This window comes from Schistocerca nitens, chromosome 2 (assembly GCF_023898315.1).
Source record: "Schistocerca nitens isolate TAMUIC-IGC-003100 chromosome 2, iqSchNite1.1, whole genome shotgun sequence".
Taxonomy (NCBI): domain Eukaryota; kingdom Metazoa; phylum Arthropoda; class Insecta; order Orthoptera; family Acrididae; genus Schistocerca; species Schistocerca nitens.
The window spans coordinates 912,513,687-912,536,773 of NC_064615.1; the positions used below are offsets into that span (position 1 = coordinate 912,513,687).

Below are 23,087 nucleotides of genomic sequence, written 5' to 3' on the forward strand. Positions count from 1 at the left end.
CAGAGGTTACTATTAATATTGTGTACCAGATTGTCTTAATATACAGCAAGGGAGCCAATTCTATTCCCTGGGGCATGCCTAAAGGTGTTTATAAATCTCTGGATGACTCCATTCAAGATGACATGCTACATCCTCCCTATCAAGAAATGTCAATCCAGTCACAAAGTTTTTTCGATATCATGTATGATGGTACCATTGTTAATAAGTATTGGTGCAGTGCTGATGGTGAGTCAAATTCTTTTCATAAGTCAAGAATTATTGTGTCTACTTAATTGCCTTGATCCATGGATTTTAGGATGTCAATGAGAGAAGCACATTTTGGATTTAAAAAAACCAATATTTTTCAAATTCATACTGGTTGTGATGGAGGAAACATTCTGGGAAAGGGGTGGCTGGTGAGATGCTCAGAGGGATGCAGCTGGTTTGCCACCTAAGAATGCAAGAGGGAGGGGTGACAGGCGCATTACCTCCTGCCACCCAAACCCAGTCCACCAACAGATTTCCCATGCCATATCCTCACACACCCTCAATCCTCCCACCACCCTCAAGAATCACCTACGAAGGAACTCTCCCCAGTCAGCCAATATCACCTTGCACTGGAACAACTGAATCATAGGGTTTTGATTATCTCCCATTGTTCCCTGAAATGAGGGAAATCCTGCCCAAGATCCTTCCCAACTTTTCCAAACGGGTGTTCAGTCACCCACCCAACCTACAAATCATCTTAGTCCACCACTATGCCACTCCTACTTTCAACCTGCTTCAAGGATCATAGACCTGTAGAAGGTTTAAGACCTGCCCAAACCACACACCCAGAACTTTCTACTTAAGTGTGCACTCAGTAGGTGGGCTCATTTTTGTGGTAAAGATCTGCTGTATATGTAGCATGCTGCTGGAAATCCTGATATTGATAATCATTTGCTTGCTTGTGGAGTTTCGTTTGCTGATAAGGTGGGTATGGGAACTGCGAGTGGCGCAGTAATCTGTAGATCAACAGATACAATAACTACAATATATTTCATACTTAGCCATATTTCTGTAGAAGATAATTCTTTAGAACGATAGGTAATAAAAATATTCAGAATAAAGTTTGTCATTTCTTCAAGACAATACAGTAAGATGGATTTGGTCGTGCAAAATGTGCCAAACTGAGCTTCATGAATTTTTCAATTTGTTGACTCTAATTTAACTTTTTATTCACTCCAAGGACTTTTACTTAATGTTTCATTTAGTGTATAACCTGTAATGTGCATTACTGGTCCCAACTGTTCATTTTTTTCCCCTTTTCTTTTGTTTCAAATTGAACCGAGTATCATGAGATAAAGACTTAAACTATTTTCTGTGTCCATTTACACACCTATTCAGCTACCACCTGAGCATGTTGACATGATGATCACATATGAATACCACATGTTACACTTTCGACACATTTTTGTGCATTGATATTATTCAGCATGTAGTAACTTACTAAGAAACAATTTCTTTCAGCAGTTTTGCAATGGCAACTCTTGACTTTTATGGTGAACCAGGGAGTCCACCCTGCAGAACAGTTAAGATGGTAGCTGCTGCCATTGGTGTGAAACTTAACAGCAAGTTTGTAGACCTTGATGCTAAAGAACATCTGAAGCCTGAGTTTCTGAAAATGAATCCCCAACATACTATTCCTACAATAGATGACAATGGTTTTTATCTTTGGGAGAGGTGAGAACTGTTCTAATAATGTTCTAGCATTTAATCAAGTTCAAATAATTTGTGTGCTTCATTTCACAAAAGATCTCACATTCTTGTATGTATCATTTTTTAAAGAATATATTCTTATTATTAACCACAAGGACTATCAAGAGTAGATGTAGTGTTTTGCTTGTGCACGATTACAAAAGTCCTTGAAGAGGACGCCATGTGACACACACACACACTATATTGGCTATACATGGTTGTTCCTGCAGACAAGTTTTGTTGGAGATGAAAGAATTGTGGTTAGAGAAAATTATAAAGGAGAGGAAGTATCAGGAAGGAAAAGAGGGGGGGGGGGTGGGAAGATGGCTCTCAGCAGGATTAAAAAATATATATCTGTGTGTGTGTGTGTGTGTGTGTGTGTGTGTGTGTGTGTGTGAACAGGAACTAGATGCAAAATATCAAGGTACATGGATAGTAGGATGAAACATTTCAATTGAAGGAAAGGGAGGTTGTGGGGTAAACCAAGATGGGAAGATGGGGACAATTGGAGGAATAGAGAAATGAATTACAAGAAAGGAGCTTATTTTTGGGTTGCCTTTCCCCCCCAGAGAGAATACAAATGACTGAGATAATGAAGTTGTTGAAGTCTTTATGTTTTTGCATACAAATTGTTCAGCACAGTAGTAGAGCTTGTAGTTATCCACAATTTTGTGGTGGGCATCACACAGGTACCATCTGGTTACTTGTCATACTAGTGCTTGTGAAACGACTGCATTAGATGTTGGTTGGATTGGTGTATGCAGAATTTTGCACTAGTTCAGCTCACAAGGGAAGGATGAGTTTACAGTTTTGATCTCGTAAGACACACAAAAATTTTTATCGTTTAGTTAAAGAAATATAAAGATGGATCTGTAGTAGATTTTAGTTTACAATTTGTGTACTGTAATTAAACAGTTTGTTATGAAATTTCACTATAAACAAACTTTACTTAATTTACGTCTCTTAATGGATGACTGAGATAAATAAATAACTGGGGTATGATGTTTAATAATGCAAAAGGATTACAAACACTATGGCAGCTTTGATTTTTGATTCTTGACAACACTTGTTATTGCCCAGCCCCCTATCTCAGTGGCCCTTAAAGAGCACCAGGCTGGGCACAAAGGCAAAACATGTGAAGCACTAGAGTGCATACAGTAGCAGCTCATATTTTTACGCATAAAGGACACTGTGTTAACTCCCACAGTGACAACAGCAAAATGCAGATGCTTAGAGAATAATTCTTTGGAAAATTGGTATAGCTTGGAGAATTTACCCATTTCATTTCTGAGTTGCAGATGAAAGTACGGTATTAATCAACTTGAAACCAATGTTTTATTGCAAATTTTCAAAAAACTTGGGTGTAAGAGAAACTGAGAGAGAGATTTTTTTCCCAAATTTATGTTAGTATGATGCATTGTTGCGTGTAAGAGGTCTGTCCAAAAAATTTCAGAACATTCGTAATTTCATGCCAGTTGTGTGTTGGAGTGAAATATGGTTGGTGTCCCTGTGTTTAATGTGACTGCCAGAAGTTTCATTGTTCTATGTCTGTTAGTTATTATCCAGTGCTGTATGGAGCAGAACATTCACACAGTTTGCAAATTTCGAGATGGCGTGGTTAGAGGAGCTATGCACCTGCATTAAATTTTGCATGGATCTCAAGAAAACCTTTATAGAGACACACACCAAAAGATGCAGGATATCTATGGTGACAAGTGCTTAAGCAATACTCAGTATTATGAATGTTTCATATGATTTAAAAATGACGAGACAGAAGTTAGATGACCCTCGTTTAAGATGCCATTTATTTACTGACGATATCAGGAATGTTAATGAAATGGTGCATGCCAATTGAAGACTGACTGTCAGAGAGATTGTAGAATAATGTTACACTCCAGTTAGATCATTTCATGGAATCCTGACACAGCGTCTTGGAGTGCATTGTGTTGCCACCAAGTTTGTCCCGCGGTTCATGAATCAAGACCAGAAACACCTTCTCCTCACGATCTGTGTTGAGCTTTTGGATCACGCAACTGAGAACATGTTCCTTAAGAGAATCTTAAGTAGTGATGAGATGGGGGGTCTACAGTTATGACGTTGAGACCAAGGTTTAACCTTCACAATGGGTCAGGAAAGATTCTATGATACTAAAAGAAGCTTGTCAGATCGGGTAAAGTCATGCTGATGGTTTTCTTTAACTTTGCAGGATTATTTCATCATGTATTCGTCTCACAGGGACAAACTGTTAATCTATGATAATATCGGGACATGTTGCATCATCTTCGAGGAAATATGAGAAGGAAACAGTCTGAAATGTTGCGAGATAATTCACGACTTGCATAGTGATGATGCTCCTGCACATTCAGCCCTGTTAGTATTATTGTACAAAAAATGAAATCTCTGTGCTGCCTCATCATCTGTACCTCCAGATCTGACCCCTGCGGAGGTTTTTTTTATTTGTAAAGTTGAGAACCCCATTGAAAGGACAAAGATTTGTGTTGTGTACATAGTTCCGCGTAGTCAGCGTGTACACAACTTTCCCACTAGAGCGCGCCCCGTTAAGCACAACAGTGCAGGCGCAGCGCTCGTTCGTCTCCGCACTACGAGATGGCGCTGCCATAGAGACGGACCAAATTCTGCTTCCGCCGATCCGCGTGTTAATATGTAACGCAGCCAATGAGATTGCTGCTAACGTAGAACCTTTTCTCCTCGCGGTTCACACTCGCGCAGTGATACATGAACGCGCGAGGTATCATAACGAGTGTACAGACCTCCGATGACCAGTCTGCATTTGTCTGCACCAGTCTGCACCAGTCTGCACCAGTCTGCACCAGTCTGCATTAGTCTGTACCAGTCTGTACGAGTTCCACATTTGTCTGTACCAGTCTATAGTCAAGATTCAGTCTGCGCCTAATAAATTACCATATTCCTGTACATAGCCATGAAGATAAATGTATAGACACTTTTGTCAAGTATCAGAGATACATGTGAGAATAAGATTAACATACCAATACCAAAGGAACTTCAGATTGTCAATTGTAAATAGCATCCAGAACCAAGTTAAGTAATTTTTATGCTTGTTGTTATTTTAATAAATGTGTGTGAAAATTGATCAAGTTCTGTTTAAAGTTGGTCACTGTCAATCTGCTACTCTAAGCGTGCAAGTGTCATTTCTATCGTCTGAGCTAACGGCAGAAGATAAACACCCCATGTTAAGACCACGAGACATATTGCTGACACTCGCCTACTTCGTTAGAGCGACAAGTCAAATAATCTGATGGTGTGTGTACTGAAGGTCTTACAGTACGCACACCACAATTTGCAATTATAGCTGAGATAAAAGAAAATTCGAGGATGGCACTTAGTGCAGTCCAGCAAGAGACGTACCAAGACTGCTTCCAGAAGTGGAAACAGCACTGGAAGCAGTGTTTCAATTGCGGAGCAGAGTATTTTTAAGGAGACCATGCACAATGAGTAAAAGATAAGCATAAAAAAAAAATTTGTGGACAAAGTTCTAAAACTTTTTGAACAGACCTCGTATATGGGAATGTCATACAGCTCTTGAAGGCTGTGCAGACAATATAGTCACTTTCCAAAGAATGGCATCAGATTTATTTAGTATATTATGCTGTTGAATTAATATTCGTGACACAGTCAAGGTGTACAGGACATTTTGGTATAGTGTGCATGTATAAGAAACTAATGACATTAACAAAAACAAGTTTGAGGTAGTAAATTTCTTTGAAATCCCTGTTTCCTTAAAAAAGTAATTTTCTCTTCTAACTTGCATTGATTTTTATATGAAAGAAATGTTTCTGATGAATTATCATTTTAAATAGCCGTGCTATAGCTGCTTACTTAGTGGACCAGTATGCCAAAGATGATTCCATGTATCCCAAGGATGCTAAGAAGAGAGCTCTTGTGAATCAGAGGCTTTTCTTCGATCTTTCAACACTTTATGGTTCCTTTGCTGATTATTATGTAAGTAACAGATTTATAGGTTAAGAGCTAGATAGTTGTTTTTCATTGATTAAACGTAGAGAGGGTGTGCAGATATCTGTGAAGTTTGATTAGGATATTATAAAAGAAATGCAAAGTCTACACATTTAAAGAAAGGTAGATCAGCATTTAGCCACAAGCTTGCATAACAAATATTATATACGGGCTAGGCATACTGATTAAGTGGAACGTAGTGACCATTCTGTAACAAAATCATTTTATTGTATTTCTCAGCAACATATCATGCAATAGTAGACTGGTTCTTCTTCGTGGTAAGTTGGCATAAAATGTTTTGAATCTGTTACATAACAACACGGTAACTAAAAGAATCCAAGAAAGGCCTCTCTCAGCCTGTTCAGTTTCTAAGTTACTGTGTAACAGATTCAAAACCTCTGACTTACTAAGGAGTCAAAGCCAGTCATTATAGTATTTGTATGACACAAAACTGTGAGATACAATTAACGAATTTTACAAGTTTCTTGCTGATGATAGTTTTCCACCCAATTTATTCTACTGTTTTCATGTAACCTGCCCAGTGCTCAGTTAAGCTAGTTACAAGGAATATAAATAAAGCCAAATGGATCAAGAACAACATTTATGCAAGGATAAAACTACATTTCTTCAATACGCCGTGTTAAAAGGCAATAAAAATTGTAAAATAGTAGCTACATTTAAAAAATTCATATATATATAGAGGGAATTCCACGCGGGAAAAATATATTTAAAAACAAAGATGATGTGACTTACCATACGAAAGAGCTCGCAGGTCGATAGAAACACAAACAAACACACACATACACACAAAATTCTAGCTTTCTCAACCAACGGTTGCTTCATCAGGAAAGAGGGAAGGAGAGGGAAAGACGAAACGATGTGGGTTTTAAGGGAGAGGGTAAGGAGTCATTCCAATCCCGGGAGCGGAAAGACTTACCTTAGGGGGAAAAAAGGACAGGTATACACTTGCACACACACACATATCCATCCGCACATACACAGACACAAGCAGACATTTGTAAAGATAAAGAGTTTGGGCAGAGATGTCAGTCGAGGCGGAAGTACAGAGGCAAAGATGTTGTTGAAAGACAGGTGAGGTATGAGTGAAGTAGTTGTGGGTCAAGGAGTTGACGGGTGTGTTCATTGGCTGAGTTGATGTGTAGGTGAAGGATTAGGTGGGTGAGGGCAATGGATTGTTCAGTTTGGAACTGGTATAGGGACTGATGGAAAGAAGGATTGCAGCCAGAGATGGGAACTTTAAGTGTGAGGCCTTTGGGGGTAATGCCAAATGTCAGACAAGCCTGAGAAAATAAAATATGGGAGCGTAATCTGGCTAGGGCGAAGGCATGTTTGCGGAGGGAATGTAAATAAAACTTAATGGGGTCGTTGTGGGGGTGTTGTGAGGGTGACATGGTATTAGAAGGTGGAAAGTGTAACATGAGGCTGAAATGAAAATGAAAATAAAAATATATGGGGAGAGATAAAGGTGAACTAGAAAGCAACTGGAGATCTGGTGTGAAAAAAGGCGAAAAAGTGTTGGTTAGAGCTGGGCTATGTTGATCCTGTGGTGAACTTGGGTTGGTAGACAATGATGTGCATAAAGGTTAGGTGGTTGTGTTGCCGCCAGAACCTCCCACAGAAGAACCACAAAAGTGCCCCACTTGTGACAGGATACTTTCCGGGACTGGATCAGACTCTGAATGTGGCTCTCCAGCAGGGATACGACTTCCTCAAATCCTGCCCTGAAATGAGATCCATCCTTCATGAAATCCTCCCCACTCCACCAAGAGTGTCTTTCCGCCGTCCGCCTAACCTTCTTAACCTCTTAGTTCATCCCTATGAAATCCCCAAACCACCTTCCCTACCCTCTGGCTCCTACCCTTGTAACTGCCCCCGGTGTAAAACCTGTCCCATGCACCCTCCCACCACCACCTACTACAGTCCTGTAACCTGGAAGGTGTACACGATCAAAGGCAGAGCCACATGTGAAAGCACCCACGTGATTTACCAACTGACCTGCCTACACTGTGAAGCTTTCTATGTGGGAATGATCAGCAACAAACTGTTCATTCGCATGAATGGACACAGGCAGACAGTGTTTGTTGGTAATGCCCTTCAGTATATCCTCTCTTCTCGTTATCCGCCAGGCCTCAACCTCCGCTGATTTCAAGTTGCTGCCGCTTATACCTCACCTGTCTTTCAACAGCGTCTTTGCCTCTGTCCTTCTGCCTCGACTGACATCTTTGCCCAAACTCTTTGCCTTTACAAATGTCTGCTTGTGTCTGTGTATGTGCGGACGGATATGGGTGTGTGTGCGAGTGTAACCTGTCCTTTTTTCCCCCTAAGGTAAGTCTTTCCGCTCCCGGGATTGGAATGACTCCTTACCCTCTCCCTTAAAACCCACATCGTTTCGTCTTTCCCTCTCCTTCCCTCTTTCCTGAAGAAGTAACCATTGGTTGCGAAAGCTTGAATTTTGTGTGTATGTTTGTGTTTGTTTGTGAGTCTATCGACCTGCCAGCACTTTCGTTTGGTAAGTCACATCATCTTTATAAGATAACACTGTTAGGGAGGGAGAGGTGAAGAGCACCAATGCTCTATATTACTACCCGTCCAAAAATTATTTCTGCAATAGTTCATTTCATTGTTAGCATTTCAGTATTTTGTTTCTTCATTGTTGGTCATTTACTTCCTTTGGGTTTGTTTTGCTACCAATGATGTGCCACAGTAATCAGTGGTTAAATCCCAAGGTCAGGTATTAATACCCAGTTGATGGTAGAATTTTTTCTGTCACTAATCGCGATTATTTGTGTTTGTCGAAAATGCCATGTTTTACTGTTGTTCGTGAAGTATCGTTGCCCAAGGTGTGTAACAAGGTAGTGACTGATACGCACAGTGGAATAACAGGTGGTTGCTTATTGACCACAAACTAAGTAGAGCTTTAGAGGACAAAGGTCCACACTTGATTACAACTGAAATGTCCTTGTGTGATGATGCATACTAAGTGTCCATTACAATGAAGTCCATGATTGTTGGTAGTGGCTATGAACAGGGAGGTACCATGGATGCATAGTGACAAGATCCCTCAAGGTTATGAGATATTGGGAAGTTCAGGCATAGATCCAGTGGAATGAGGGCTGACGGAGGTCTGAAGTCTAGGATCAAGCAGTTGCCATCCTGATGAAGATGCAAGATGGCTGTGTCTGATGGGTAGTGGCAGGCATGGTCCAAAGCCTAGGCTTGAGGCAGAGGCTAGTGGTTGGTCTGGTGCCCGTTGATCAACTGTTCACTGAGGGGCCGAGCGGCGATCTAAGCATCCATGAGCAGAGGAATCTGGTGTGGTGTCATGTGGATACATGACCTCGTTCACACTGATATGTGCCTGCGATTGCAGCACTGTTTACTATGATCTGCATGCGATGTATCACATGCCTTGCACTCCAGATGCTTAGGTTGCTGAAGGAGGCTTGGTGGTAAACAGCTCTGTGATTTTTCTCTTGAAAAACCACATCCCGCACTTAGGTAGTGGCTATATCTGGCCTACAAAGTGTATCTGCAAGTGTTGGAGCCAAATATGAGGGGCACAAAGCATCCTCAAGAGCAGACTAGATCAAAACAACAGGATAGTCAGTCAGTGAACACAAAAAAAAAAAAAAAAATGATCCCAATGAAAGAAGCACAAGATTCTGCATAAGGGACAGCAACTGGCCGCTGTAGGTGGTGAGGAAGGCAAGGTAGGCAGGGCCGGCAGCAAAGTGTTCAACAAGGCACAACAGCAGGGGTGGCTGGCCGCATGCTGGAACAGCTGCAGAGGAGGCGGCAACTGCACTGTTAGTGGTGACTGTCAGGAGTGACATCGAGAGGGCTGGCCACAACAAGGGGTGGAGACAATTGTAGAGGGGGCCACAAGACAGATACGACAGTGGTGCAAGTGGTGACGATGACTGGGAAAGGTGTTGTGAGGGCCGTCTGAGATACAGCAAGCAATGATTAAAGGGCTGCACGCGACAGGGCCAGTGAGTGAGCAGACAGTGTGGGCTGGCTGCCTAAAGGTCAACGATGAGTGGGTCAGAGTCCGATGGCATCATGTGCAAGGACTGGACCAGTACCAGAGGAATGTCTGGTGGAGAAGTCTGTGAACAAGAATGGAGTGCAGCTTGGCATGACAACATTTTAAACAAGCTGGATGGCAGGGGGCCCAGCTTGCCACACAGAAAACTCCTTGATGTCCTGTCCAAATACTGTAGGAAAAAAAGATCCTTGTGAACCTAAGTGAGTTGAATGATGCCCTGCAGCAGGCCTTGAATTGTACAACCTCTGAATGAAAAGTATTGGAGACACTGATGGATTGCCTGACCCCTGACTTGGAGGGCTGGAGGAAATGATAGTTCTGGCGATTGCGAATACAATACAAGTGAACTAGAACCTGAATGAACACAGAAACATAAGGTATTCACAGACCAACAACACAAAGTAAGAGAATGTACATTGGAAGAAATCATCACCAGATCACCCGGACTATGCAGAAGAGAGAACATTACCAAGAGCTTACATCTGCTGAGAAGTGTGAAGACAAGTTGCAAAGGGACACCTACCAGAATCGAGACAATCAAACAATTGTACAGTAACACTGACTCCAAAAGTTGAAAAGTCCATGTCTGGTACATGAAAAGTCCTGGTCCAGTGCATGGTTGGAAGAGTAGTATTCTCTTACCGAGGAGTGAGACTTGGTGAAGTGAGACACACATGTTACAATGGCAGCTGTTTATTACAAGAACCAAACCAGATACACCTCCTGAGAGTAATGTCTGCACATGGGAACAGCAATGTCTTGAGAAACGGGGAAGATTAATAATGACACAGCCTGACAAGGCGATGAGCTTGTAGGCAGCCTCCCGATGAACAGTACGTGCTGCGACAACACTATCCTACAGGGATACGTGCTCATAGACAACCTATTGGTAATGACATGGTCCCCCAAGGAGATGAGCTCACAAAAAGTGACAACAAATATGGCCATACAGTGCCCTCAGAGCAGCTGGCAGAAGCACAGCATTGGATGTGGCTCACAATGAGGGCAATTCGGCACCTTGGTGGACATTGAGAGTGGCAGTGGCAGTTGTGGACAATAGCAGAAACTCAAAGCTCAGAGCTCAGGAGTAACTGTGTCTCCCTGGACAGATCGCTGAACTAAGTACACATCTGCGGAAGCATACACACACAGTATTATATTTACACATGACCATGCAGTCATGAGTTGGTGCCCGCAACTGCAGCACTGTGTGTTGTAATTTGCACGCCATGTAGTCTCTAGGCACTGTACCCCTGGGCACTGTAGTGGCTGTTGGTGGCTTGACTGTACATAGTGCCGTGCCTTTTTTTTATACAAATTAACACCTAGATGAGGCAGGGGCCATACCTAACGTGCAAAACATACACATTAAATGTTTTGGCTAAAATATGCAGGGGCCAGTCCTGCATACACAACATCCCTCCCCCTTAGAAAAAGAGATTGTGCAACCATCTCAGAGAAGTGCTGCATACAGGGGAGGAGGCACTCCACTGCTGCCAGCACTGACTGTCCGAGCAGCTGCAACAAAACAACAGTACATCAGCCATTGTGTAAACGTGTGTTGAAAATGATCAACATGTAACTAAAGATTTTAACAAAACATTGCATTCCACAAGCATTGAACATAACCAGAACATCATGCACAAACAGAACCCCAGGCATGACACGAATATTTAAACAAGAATGCAAGATACAGTGAACAAGAGTGCTGAGCATGTGGTGTCGGACCCATGACATGTGATACACAAGACTAGAAAAAGCACACAAACGTTGCATAAAAAAACTCAGCACCAGATACATGAATATGCTGAACTAAACTACTAAGCAACACAAGAAAGTGAGCCCAATGCAACACACACAGAGCTGGTGATGTGCAGACATAGGGCTGATGTCATCGCCAACTGGCAGGGCAACAACAGATGGTCTGGCCTTAAGAGGGGTGGCACCAGTAGGAGTGACGAAGAGAAGAGGACTGGCCATAACGCTGATGCTGATGTAAGGGCTGGCTCTGAGACGGCTGGTACTGACAAGGCTGACGCCAGTGACGAGAGAGTCAGCAAGTTAGCATCCAGTGGCATTACTGGCAAGGGCTGGCCCGAGGGTGTTGGGACTGCCACCATAGAACCGAGGGCCACCCAGTAAAACAATAGTGCACACGATCTGACTGAAGGTGGTCCAGCTTGCCACACACAAAACTAAATTTCTGGTCGTCCTATCCAGACATTGTACATGAACAGGCTCACTCAAAGATTGTGGGTAAGAGCCCATCGTTAACCAAGACCGTATCACAAGCACTGCTCGGCCAAAGGCAAATTTCACAACAAAAATGCACATATAATTGTTCAACTAACAACCCAAACTCTTATGTTATCCAGACAAGAGCCTGGGAAAAAATGCATTGTGCACAGAAAATTTCTGCACCCACACTGGCAGTAAAATGAGCAATTGAGTAAATGTTGTGTGTCTTGTGTTATGTAGGCTACGAAGTGTAACTCCAACTGTTGATGGTACAGGTCCAAGTCCACATGAAAAGGCGGTGCAAGTGCAGGAACAGCATGCTGAGACACAGCTATAGAAGCAAAAGCCTGAGTGAGCTAAGTTACGTCCTGCCTATGAATTTGCTGCTCCTGTAACTGAGTGACTTAAGATAAAGACAGCTCTGACACTTTGACATCCATGATAAAGGAAAAATGGCACTCAAACCTTGTGTGTGTGTGTGTGGGGGGGGGGGGGGGGGGGACACACTGTACACCAACAGCATCAACTAACAGAATTCACACTCATAAAACATATGAACAAACTACCTGAACTCTGCAGAAAAGGCAATTACTAAGAAACTTGGTTCACGAGCATGCATAGATGAGAAACCTGGCTTGGTTATAAAAATCATTGAATGCGACACCACTGCCTACATACTATAGCAAAACAAAACTAATACACAGCAAGTAGTACTAAAACACATGTGAAGAATACAGAAACGTGAAACCTTTTACCTCATTGTCAATGAAGCATATGGCTGACGAGAAGAGACAAGAAGACATGAAAACACACTTCTAACACGTGAGAAAAATAGGCTTGTTGCCAATGAAGTACAGTGGGCTAGAGAAGAGCTCTGAAACATCTCACAAAACCTTACACCCTGCCGCAAGTGAGGTACTGCGTATGAGAGAAGAGCACTAGAAAACTACATGAAACCTTTTTTTTTTCCTCATTGACAATGTGCTACCCTCTTACTGAGGAATAATGTCTACACATCTTGAGAACAGCAGTGTCTGCAGGAGCAGGGAAGATTAATAATGGCACAGTTCCACAAACTGATGAGCTTGTAGGCAGCCTCCAGACGAGCAGCAAGTGCTATTAGTAATGACTCAGTCACATGAGGCAGTGAGTTGTGAGCAGTCACAATTAATACTGTAAAGCGGGGCCCTCTGAGCACCTGGCAAAAGTGCGGTATCGGATATGGCTCACAACAAGTGTGACTTGGCACCTCGGTGAGCAGTGGGGATGGCAGCAGCATGTGTGGTCCGTAGTGGAGCCTCCAGGTGGCCATTGGTTGCCTTGAGCTTCGAATGTAACTGCTTCTCCAGGGGTAGAGCGCAGACTTAATTACCTGCCTGAGAACAAGTACGTCCATGTGGATATAAGTTACTGCCCATGACTGCAGCGCTGTCGACTGTGATTTTCACGTCATGTACTGGCAATGCTGATGCTCTCGAACATTGTGGCAGATGCTGGTGTCATGACTACACAGTACCTTGGTGCCTCTTGTATTCCAAATTACCTACAAGGTGAGGCCTGCACGACATACATGTAAGTGCGGTGAATGAAATATGCAGGGGCCACCCCTTCATACATCACAGAAACAGTGCATTTTAGTAGGATCTGAATACAGAGTGGTGCAACACACTAAAATAACTATGTTGCCCCACCAAGGTGAGTTAACACACGAACAGAACTGAACAACTGAAAAAAGGATGAAACACTGCTCCAGCAAAAATGAATGAAGACACATCAGGAAACACTGAAACACACACAAAGAAGGACAACATTGAGCATGGTTTGGTGGTGGGGAGACGGTCAAGACGAAACCAGGAGCTGGCACTAGAGCGAGCAAATTTTGAGCGGGTACTGTACTGAGAAACCACACACGTGGCATGAAACCATCACCATCATCACCACCACCACCTGTTAACACGTATGACAGACAAGTGAAGAGAACCGTAACACAAAACATTATCCTTGTTGTCCTTTGAAGTATCCCTGACCAGGTGTTGTACCCAGGTAGTGATTAATATGCACATTGGAATAACAAATGTTTGTTTATTGACCATGAACTAACTCAGTACAACTTTAGAGACTGAAGGTTCATACATGAGGACTACCGTATTTACTCGAATCTAAGCCGCACTTTTTTTCCGGTTTTTGTAATCCAAAAAACCGCCTGCGGCTTAGAATCGAGTGCAAAGCAAGCGGGAGTTCTGAAAAATGTTGGTGGGTGCCGCCACAACTAACTTCTGCCGTCGAATATATGTAGCGCCACACAGGCATGCTTTGTAGGCACAAAGATAAATACTGGCACCAAAATCTCTGCGTCAGTAAATAAATAAAAAAAAAAAAAAAGTGGAAGCCAAGCCTTTTTCCTCCGCCCAGAGTTTCGACCACTGCTTTTTGGTACATTATTCAACGAAGTAAATACAAATTCTGTATTGTTGATCTTCGAATGTAGCAGCATTTCAATGTACTACGAAAATCCGACTGGCAAGACTGTTTGGGATGTTTGTCAATATGGCCAACTCTACGTTCTGAATTTTTTCCTACCTGTGAGAAGAGATGGTTGCTAATAGGAGCTTTTATGAATTGTGAATCACATGTAGTATTCTCTTCGCCATAAGATTAATACGAATATAAACATTTTGCCATGTATTATTTCGTGTTTGCTACTATCTCATTTAAATCCTGTCTGCCTAATAAACTACGAAACTAGAGTGAGACAACAGCAAACGCGGAAGAATATACATATCATGTCATGTTTATATTCGTATTATTCTTATGCCTGATAGTGATACAGTCAGAAATGAAGCACGGCAACTGACTAGATTTTTAAATCTAAGATGACTCTAATTTCTGTGCAGAATGTAATGAACTAAAGAGGCACCTGCAAAGATTTTCAAACGGAGAAAAATTTTTGCTAAAATTTCGTTCAGATCATCATCTATCATACACAGTCTATTATTTGGTTCTTGTTGATCATTATCAAAGAAAGCAGTAGTGTAAGTAACAACAAATGTTTCACTAATGAAACGATTCCTCTCTATTTTTTATTTGTAAGCGGCGGTAGCGTGCACAAAAGCAAGCCACGCCGCGAGCGGCGACAGGCCGTAAAGACGCACTATCAGAATGCGACAAACAATGCATGATACAGTACAGTAATGCATTTTCAGCTTACAGTGACGTAAACACCTATAACAAAGAGAACGGCACTTATCAGATCAAAGAAAAATAAGCAATCAATTCAAACCAGACGAAGCACGTGAAAAAGGAAGGATATCCGTATAAATACGGACGGAGCGCGTGACGTGTAGCAATGGCTACCTGGTAAACCGTAACTGCTAAGCTTACGACTCGAACCAAACTACTGCAGCTGTATCGTCATTCATTCGACCTAAATTGTGTCTCATATTACAATTAGACAAACTTTGTTTCGATTTGGAGGTGCGACCTAAAACTTTTCTCTCCCCTTGAATTTCGAGTCTCAAATTTCAGGTGCGGCTTAGATTCGGGAAAATTTTTTTTTTCCTTGATTTCGAGTCTCATTTTTCAGGTGCGGCTTAGATTCGAGTGCGGCTTAGATTCGAGTAAATACGGTACAGAAATTTCAGTCAGCGATGATGCATAGCAAGTGCTTACCATGACAACATCCACAGCTGTCAGTAGTGGCGATGAGCCAGGAGGTGCTGTGAATGTGTAGCAACATCGTCCCACAAGGCCATGAGCTGGTGGGCAGTCCAAGTGGAGGTCCAGTGGAATGGGGTCTTCCAGAGTGGCTGATAGACTTCCAGTGGCTGTGATTGCAGTGAAGGCGTGTGATGGCACCATCTGATGGGTAGTGGTAGCGGCAGGTGTTGTGGTCCGAAGAGTAGGCTCAAGGGTGGCTGGCAGTCACTCTGGAGCCCGGACCTGAACTGCCATCAAGTGGCTGTCAGTAACCTAAGTATCTGTGAGTAAAGGAATGTCAGAGTGCTGTCACTTGGGCACACAACCATTTGGATACAAATAGCTGTCTGTAATTGCAACACTGTTTACTGCGACTGGAAAACCACATATTGTCATGGCTTGTGCCTCCAAAACTGTGGCAGCTGCAGGAAGCCTCTACATGATGTTCGGTTGTCAACTTTAGGCAGTATTCTTAGAGCACACTTATGTAGAGTAACAGCTTTTTTGACTAGTTGCATTGCCCCAAACGATCATGGCACAGGATCATACTGAGTGAAACATTGCAAGTGACTCCTGTTCTACTGTATTGTATTGGCAACAGACAGATTAACCAGTTTTTATAAGGCTGCTGTTACATTATGGAAAGAAGAAAACTTAAAAAGGATTGCCAAAGTTTGTTTTCCAAAGTGGCTATTTTAACTGCAATTACTTTTTGTGTATTAAGAAGTTATGTTGGTCATGTTATTGCAACCAAATGTAAATTTTATTCTTCTCTAACATAATATTAAATATGTCATTAGTTACAGAACAAAAGTTTATGAGAAAAATCTGCTACATGCAAGACTTAAATTAGCAAAATCATGGGCCAGTACTGTTTAGCTCCTCCTGTATCAACTGCATAAATTTATCCTATGTAACTGTAGTCCGATTTAAAGTAGCTGCTTCCTCCAGCAATACACCAATGGGAGCCAGCATCAACTGCTCCCACTGTGTTGCCTCTTCAATTATGCAAATCATTGTGCCTGCCAGTTCACAGAGAGCCATTGCAGGAGAAGATTGCTGTAACATTTATTTTCACATCCCTTACGATGTGCTACAAAAGTAGTTCAAAGGTGGGCATAGGGAAAGCACGATGAAGGGCTATACCATACATAAATTTCAGGTTTTTTATGTGATTTCTGAAGAAAATAGAAAATTTAAACTTCATAATTATTAAATATTGACAAAAATTGCAAGAATAAATGTTGTTTCACGAATAATTTACATATCAAACATAATGTGATACACAAAATTGGAAAGAGACATTACCAAAAGAATTGCATTGAGCTCAGTAGTTTTCTAGATACACAGAGATTCCTACATCATATGAATATCAGATATTTTATTTGATGTTTGTAGGAGGTATATACTTAAAGGGATTTTTTTATTCCCATGAAAAGTGCAGCATTGTGGCAGAACCCTGTGAGCATTACTTGTTGTGACGTCACCACATGTTTCGACCTTAAATGTCAAATGCCTGCTAATAATTGAAACCATACTATGGTTCATAACAACACATTTTATTTTAATGAAAATTTTGAATGTTTCGAGGGTGGTTTGAAAAGTTCTCGGAATCACCACAAGTATTGTATTTGCAACAAACAGATTAACCAGTTTTTATAAGGCTAGTGCAACAAGTTGTTCACATGATATTCATTGGACTGTTGGCTGTAAACGAGTGCCACATCAGTGCTGTTGGGAGAGAGCTATGGCGGTGACATGGCTCTGCTGTTGTTCCCGTGTAGTGACTTGCATAGATCGAAAAAATCGAGATTCCAGCAGTGATTAAGTACTTCATAAACAAAAGTACGAAAGCATAGAACATTCACGCCGATTTCCAGAATACACTGGGGAACACTGCTCCTTTTTATTCAACTGTTGCCAAGTGGCCAAATGAATTTAAATTTGGTTGGGAGAGCTTAGATGATGATCCGCGCAGTGGTCGGCCTAGATGTGTCTACCCCAGAAATCATTGCAAAATTGCACAAAATGGTCATGGAGGATCACTGATTGAAAGTGAGAAAAATTGCTCATGCTTGACAGATGTCATCTGAAAGGGTCTATCACATTTAATGGAAGAATTAGAAATGAAAAAATTATCTGCAAGATGGGTGCCACGACTCTTGATGCGCACCTGCACACATGTGCCGACGCCATGGCAAAATTACATGAACTAAGGTATGAATTGTTGCCACACTGTCTTATTCACCTGATATGGGTCCGCCAGACTTCCATCTCTTCCCAAATCTGAAAATTTTTCATGGTGGACAAAGATTCACTTCAAACGAAGAATTGATAGCTGGAGTTGACAACTGTTTTGCAGGCCTGGAGGAAACTCATTTTCGAGATGGGCTCAAGGCACTGGAACATTGTTGGACCAAGTGCATTAATCTACAAGGAGACTACATTGAAAAATAAAAAAATGTTTCAGTGATGTAAGTACTTTTTTTGTATTCCGTTCCAAGAACTTTTCAAACCACCCTCATACTTCAGACTGAGTTTGTACTAAGTGATAATAGTGCCCAGTCTCTAGTGAATGAGACTAGAACTGAAACTGAAAGTAGCAAAGTAAAAACCGAAGTTCTTAAATGTTCCTTTACAAAGGAAAAAAATCAGGAAAATTACTCCAGTTTAATTCTCGTGCCACTGTAAAGATGAATGAAATATGTATTAGTGTCAGTGGTGTTGAGAACAGCTGAGTTGGTTAAAATTGAAAAAGGCTCCAGGCCCCAATGTAATCCCTGACAGATTCGATACTGAATTTGCAGCTGAGCTAGCCCCTCATCTAACTAAAATCTGTCATACATCCCTCGAACAAAAAACTGTGCCCAGTTTTTGGAAAGAGGCACCTGTCTACATGAAGGGTAGTAGAAGTGGCCCACAAAACTATCATCCAATATCCTTGACATTGGTTTGTTGTAAAATCTTAGAACATATTCTAAGCTGAAACATAATGACGTATCTTGAACAGAATGGTCTCCTCCATGCCAACCAGCAGGAATTCTGAAAATATCGATCTTGTGTGACAATTCACACTTTTCTCACATGACGTACTGAAAGCTTTGGTTCAAGGCAATTGTGTAGACGCTGTAGTTTCTGACTTTCAAAAAGCATTTGACTCACTACCACCCCTACGCTTATTGTCAAAAGTATGATCATATGGTGTATAGAGTGGAATTTGTGACTGGATTGAGGACTTTTTTGTAGGGAGGATGCAACATGTTATCTTGGATGGAGAATCATCATCAGATGTAGATGTAACTTCAGGTGTGCCCCAGGGAAATTTGTTGGAACTCATGCTGTTCATGTTGTATATTAATGATCTAGCAGACAAAATTAATAGTAAAATCAGGCTTTTTGCTGATGATGCAGTTGTCTGTAATGAAGTACCATCTGAAAGAAGCTGCATAATTATTCAGTCAGACCTTGATATGATTAAAAAGTGGTGCAGAGATTGGCAAGTTGCTTTAAATGTTCAAAAATGTAATGCACTCTACAAAATGAAAAAAATTGTAGTATTCTATGACCATAATATCAGTAAGTGACTGTTGGAGTTAGCCATCTCATATGAATACCTGGGTGTAAGACTTGTAGGTATATGGAAAGGAATGATCATATAGGCTCAGATGGGGGTAAAGCATGTCGCTGGTAGACTTTGGTTTAGTGGTAGAATACTGCGGAGTACAATCAGACATTGCTTACAAATCACTCGTGCGACCAGTTCTAGAATATTGCTCAAGTGTGTGGGACCCATACCAGATAGGCCTAACAGGGATTATCGAATGCATACAGAGAAGGGCAGCACAAATGGTCACAGGTTTGTTTAATCCATGGGAGAGTGTCCCAGAGATACTGAAGCCACCGAATTGGAAGACTCTTCAAGATAGACGTAAACTATCCTGAGAAAATCTATGGAGGTTGTACCAAAAGTAAGGTTCCCAGTGAGCTACAGCCTTGAGGGAAGGTGCTAGGCTAAATCCAACAACAGTGCCATGCACAGTGCTTCCCCCATTCTTAAGCCCACCCGTCCATGATTCGCTACATAACTTAGTGTTGGCTTGGCAACCATCAGAGAGGGAAGTGTTGGTCGCCGATCCCACCAAGTGCGAAGTTCGAGCAGTAATCCGGTTTCTCCATGCAAGGAAGTTATCACCTATGGAGATCCATCAGCAGCTGACTGAGGTTTATGGTGAAGAGTGCATGTCCATTCATCACGTCCGCAAATGGTGCAGGGCTTTTGCTGAGGGTCACACGGAAGTCCATGATGAAGAATGGAGTGGATTTTCCAGAAGATTAACAGTGAGCAGCTTAAATTGTAAGACATTCCCAGGGGCAGGTGTGGGCTCTGACCACAATCTATTGGTTATGAACTGTAGATTAAAACTGAAGAAACTGCAAAAAGGTGGGAATTTAAGGAGACGGGACCTGGATAAAATGAAAGAACCAGAGGTTGTACAGAGTTTCAGGGAGAGCATAAGGGAACAATTGACAGGAAAGGGGGAAAGAAATACAGTAGAAGAAGAATGGATAGCTTTGAGGGATGAAATAGTGAAGGCAGCAGAGGATCAAGTAGGTAAAAAGACGAGGGCTAGTAGAAATCCTTGGGTAACAGAAGAGATACTGAATTTAATTGATGAAAGGAGAAAATACAAAAATGCAGTAAATGAAGCAGGCAAAAAGGAATACGAAGTCTCATAAATGAGATCGACAGGAAGTGCAAAATGGCTAAGCAGGGATGGCTAGAGGACAAATGTAAGGATGTAGAGGCTTATCTCACTAGGGGTAAGATAGATACTGCCAACAGGAAAATTAAAGAGACCTTTGGAGAAGAGAGAGCCACTTTTATGAATATCAAGAGCTCAGATGGAAACCCAGTTCTAAGCAAAGAAGGGAAAGCAGAAAGGTGGAAGGAGTATATAGAGGGTCTATACAAGGGTGATGTACTTGAGGACAATATTATGGAAATGGAAGAGGATGTAGATGAAGATGAAATGGGAGATATGATACTGCGTGAAGAGTTTGACAGAGCACTGAAAGGCCTGAGTCGAAACAAGGCCCCGGGAGTAGACAACATTCCATTGGAACTACTGACGGCCTTGGGAGAGCCAGTCCTGACAAAACTCCACCATCTGGTGTGCAAGATGTATGAGACAGGCAAAATACCCTCAGACTTCAAGAAGAATATAATTCCAATCCCAAAGAAAGCAGGTGTTGACAGATGTGAAAGTTACCGAACTATCAGTTTAACAATAAGTCACAGCTGCAAAATACTAAAGCGAATTCTTTACAGACGAATGGAAAAACTGGTAGAAGCCGACCTCTGTGAAGATCAGTTTGGATTCCGTAGAAATGTTGGAACACGTGAGGCAATACTGACCCTACGACTTATCTTAGAAGAAAGATTAAGGAAAGGCAAACCTACATTTCTAGCATTTGTAGACTTAGAGAAAGCTTTTGACAATGTTGACTGGAATACTCTCTTTCAAATTCTAAAGGTGGCAGGGGTAAAATACAGGGAGCGAAAGGCTATTTACAATTTGTACAGAAACCAGATGGCAGTTATAAGAGTCGAGGGACATGAAAGGGAAGCAGTGGTTGGGAAGGGAGTAAGACAGGGTTGTAGCCTCTCCCCGATGTTATTCAATCTGTATATTGAGCAAGCAGTAAAGGAAACAAAAGAAAAATTCGGAGTAGGTATTAAAATCCATGGAGAAGAAATAAAAACTTTGAGGTTCGCCGATGACATTGTAATTCTGTCAGAGACAGCAAAGGACTTGGAAGAGCAGTTGAACGGAATGGATGGTGTCTTGAAGGGAGAATATAAGATGAACATCAACAAAAGCAAAACGAGGATAATGGAATGTAGTCGAATTAAGTTGGGTGATGTTGAGGGTATTAGATTAGGAAATGAGACACTTAAAGTAGTAAAGGAGTTTTGCTGTTTGGGGAGAAAAATAACTGACGATGGTCGAAGTAGAGAGGATATAAAATGTAGACTGGCAATGGGAAGGAAAGCGTTTCTCAAGAAGAGAAATTTGTTAACATCGAGTATAGATTTAAGTGTCGGGAAGTCATTTCTGAAAGTATTTGTATGGAGTGTAGCCATGTATGGAAGTGAAACATGGACGGTAAATAGTTTGGACAAGAAGAGAATAGAAGCTTTCGAAATGTGGTGCTACAGAAGAATGCTGAAGATTAGATGGGTAGATCACATAACTAATGAGGAGGTACTGAATAGGATTGGGGAGAAGAGGAGTTTGTGGCACAACTTGACTAGAAGAAAGGATCGGTTGGTAGGACATGTTCTGAGGCATCAAGGGATCACAAATTTAGCATTGGAGGGCAGCGTGGAGGGTAAAAATCGTAGAGGGAGACTAAGACATGAATACGCTAAGCAGATTCAGAAGGATGTAGGCTGCAGTAGGTACTGGGAGATGAAGAAGCTTGCACAGGATAGAGCAGCATGGAGAGCTGCATCAAACCAGTCTCAGGACTGAAGACCACAACAACAACAACAACAACAACTACTGCTCAAAGATCGGAGGGTCACTGTCCTTGAACTAGTCGAATGCATTCCTGAAGCTTCCCGTGGCACAATCGAAAGAACTTTAACAGAAACGTTGGGTTATCACAAGGTGTGTGCTCACTGGGTCCCCCGGATGCTGTCTGACGGACACAAGAAGCAACGTCTTGACTGTGCTCACAAGTTTCTTCAACAATGTTAGGGGGGAGGCAACAAAAAGTTGTTGGGATCTGTAATCATGAGAAATGAAACGAGGGTGTTTCATTACACTCCTGAAATAAAATAACAATCTTGTCAGTGGCGTAACTCCGTTTCGCCACCACCAAAGAAATTCAAACAAATGCAGTCGGCAGGAAAGGTTATGGAGAGTCGTTTTGGGATTGGAAGCGGGCACTCCTCATCGATTTCATGCAACCTGGGATGACAATAAGCTCAGACAGATATTGTGAAACATTGACCAAATTCCGGTGAGCAATCCAGAATCACCAGAGAAGACGACTGACAGAGGGAGCAGTGCTTCTTCACGACAACACTTGACCCCACGTCGCTCATCAAACACAGGAACTTCTGAAGAATTTTGGGTGGACTCTAACGGCCCGTCCCCCATACAGCCCTGACTTGGCCCCCAGTGATTATCACTTCTTCCCCAAGCTAAAGGAACACTTAGGTGGCAATGAAGTCTGAGCAGAGGTCACATGCTTCCTCAGCGGGTTGGTGGGAGACTTTTTCAACTTAGGAATACAAAATCTGGAGCACTATCTTCAAAAGTGTTGGGAAAAAATGGAGATTATGTTGAAAAATAGACAAAAGTGT

General features: G+C 41.9%; 1 protein-coding gene across 2 annotated transcripts in view; it reads left to right on the plus strand.

Moving 5' to 3' along the window:
• Nucleotides 1-23,087, plus strand: part of LOC126237229 (glutathione S-transferase 1-1-like) — a 52,404-nt gene that overhangs the window by 13,989 nt on the left and 15,328 nt on the right. The window contains exons 2-3 of one of the 2 annotated variants that reach the window (XM_049947120.1): nucleotides 1,492-1,701; nucleotides 5,556-5,697. In XM_049947120.1, coding sequence (XP_049803077.1) covers nucleotides 1,499-1,701; nucleotides 5,556-5,697 — 345 coding nt within the window. In that variant the 5' untranslated portion in view covers nucleotides 1,492-1,498. Of the gene's footprint in view, nucleotides 1-1,488; nucleotides 1,702-5,555; nucleotides 5,698-23,087 lie in introns of both variants that reach the window. The other variant, XM_049947121.1, reaches the window with a different exon arrangement.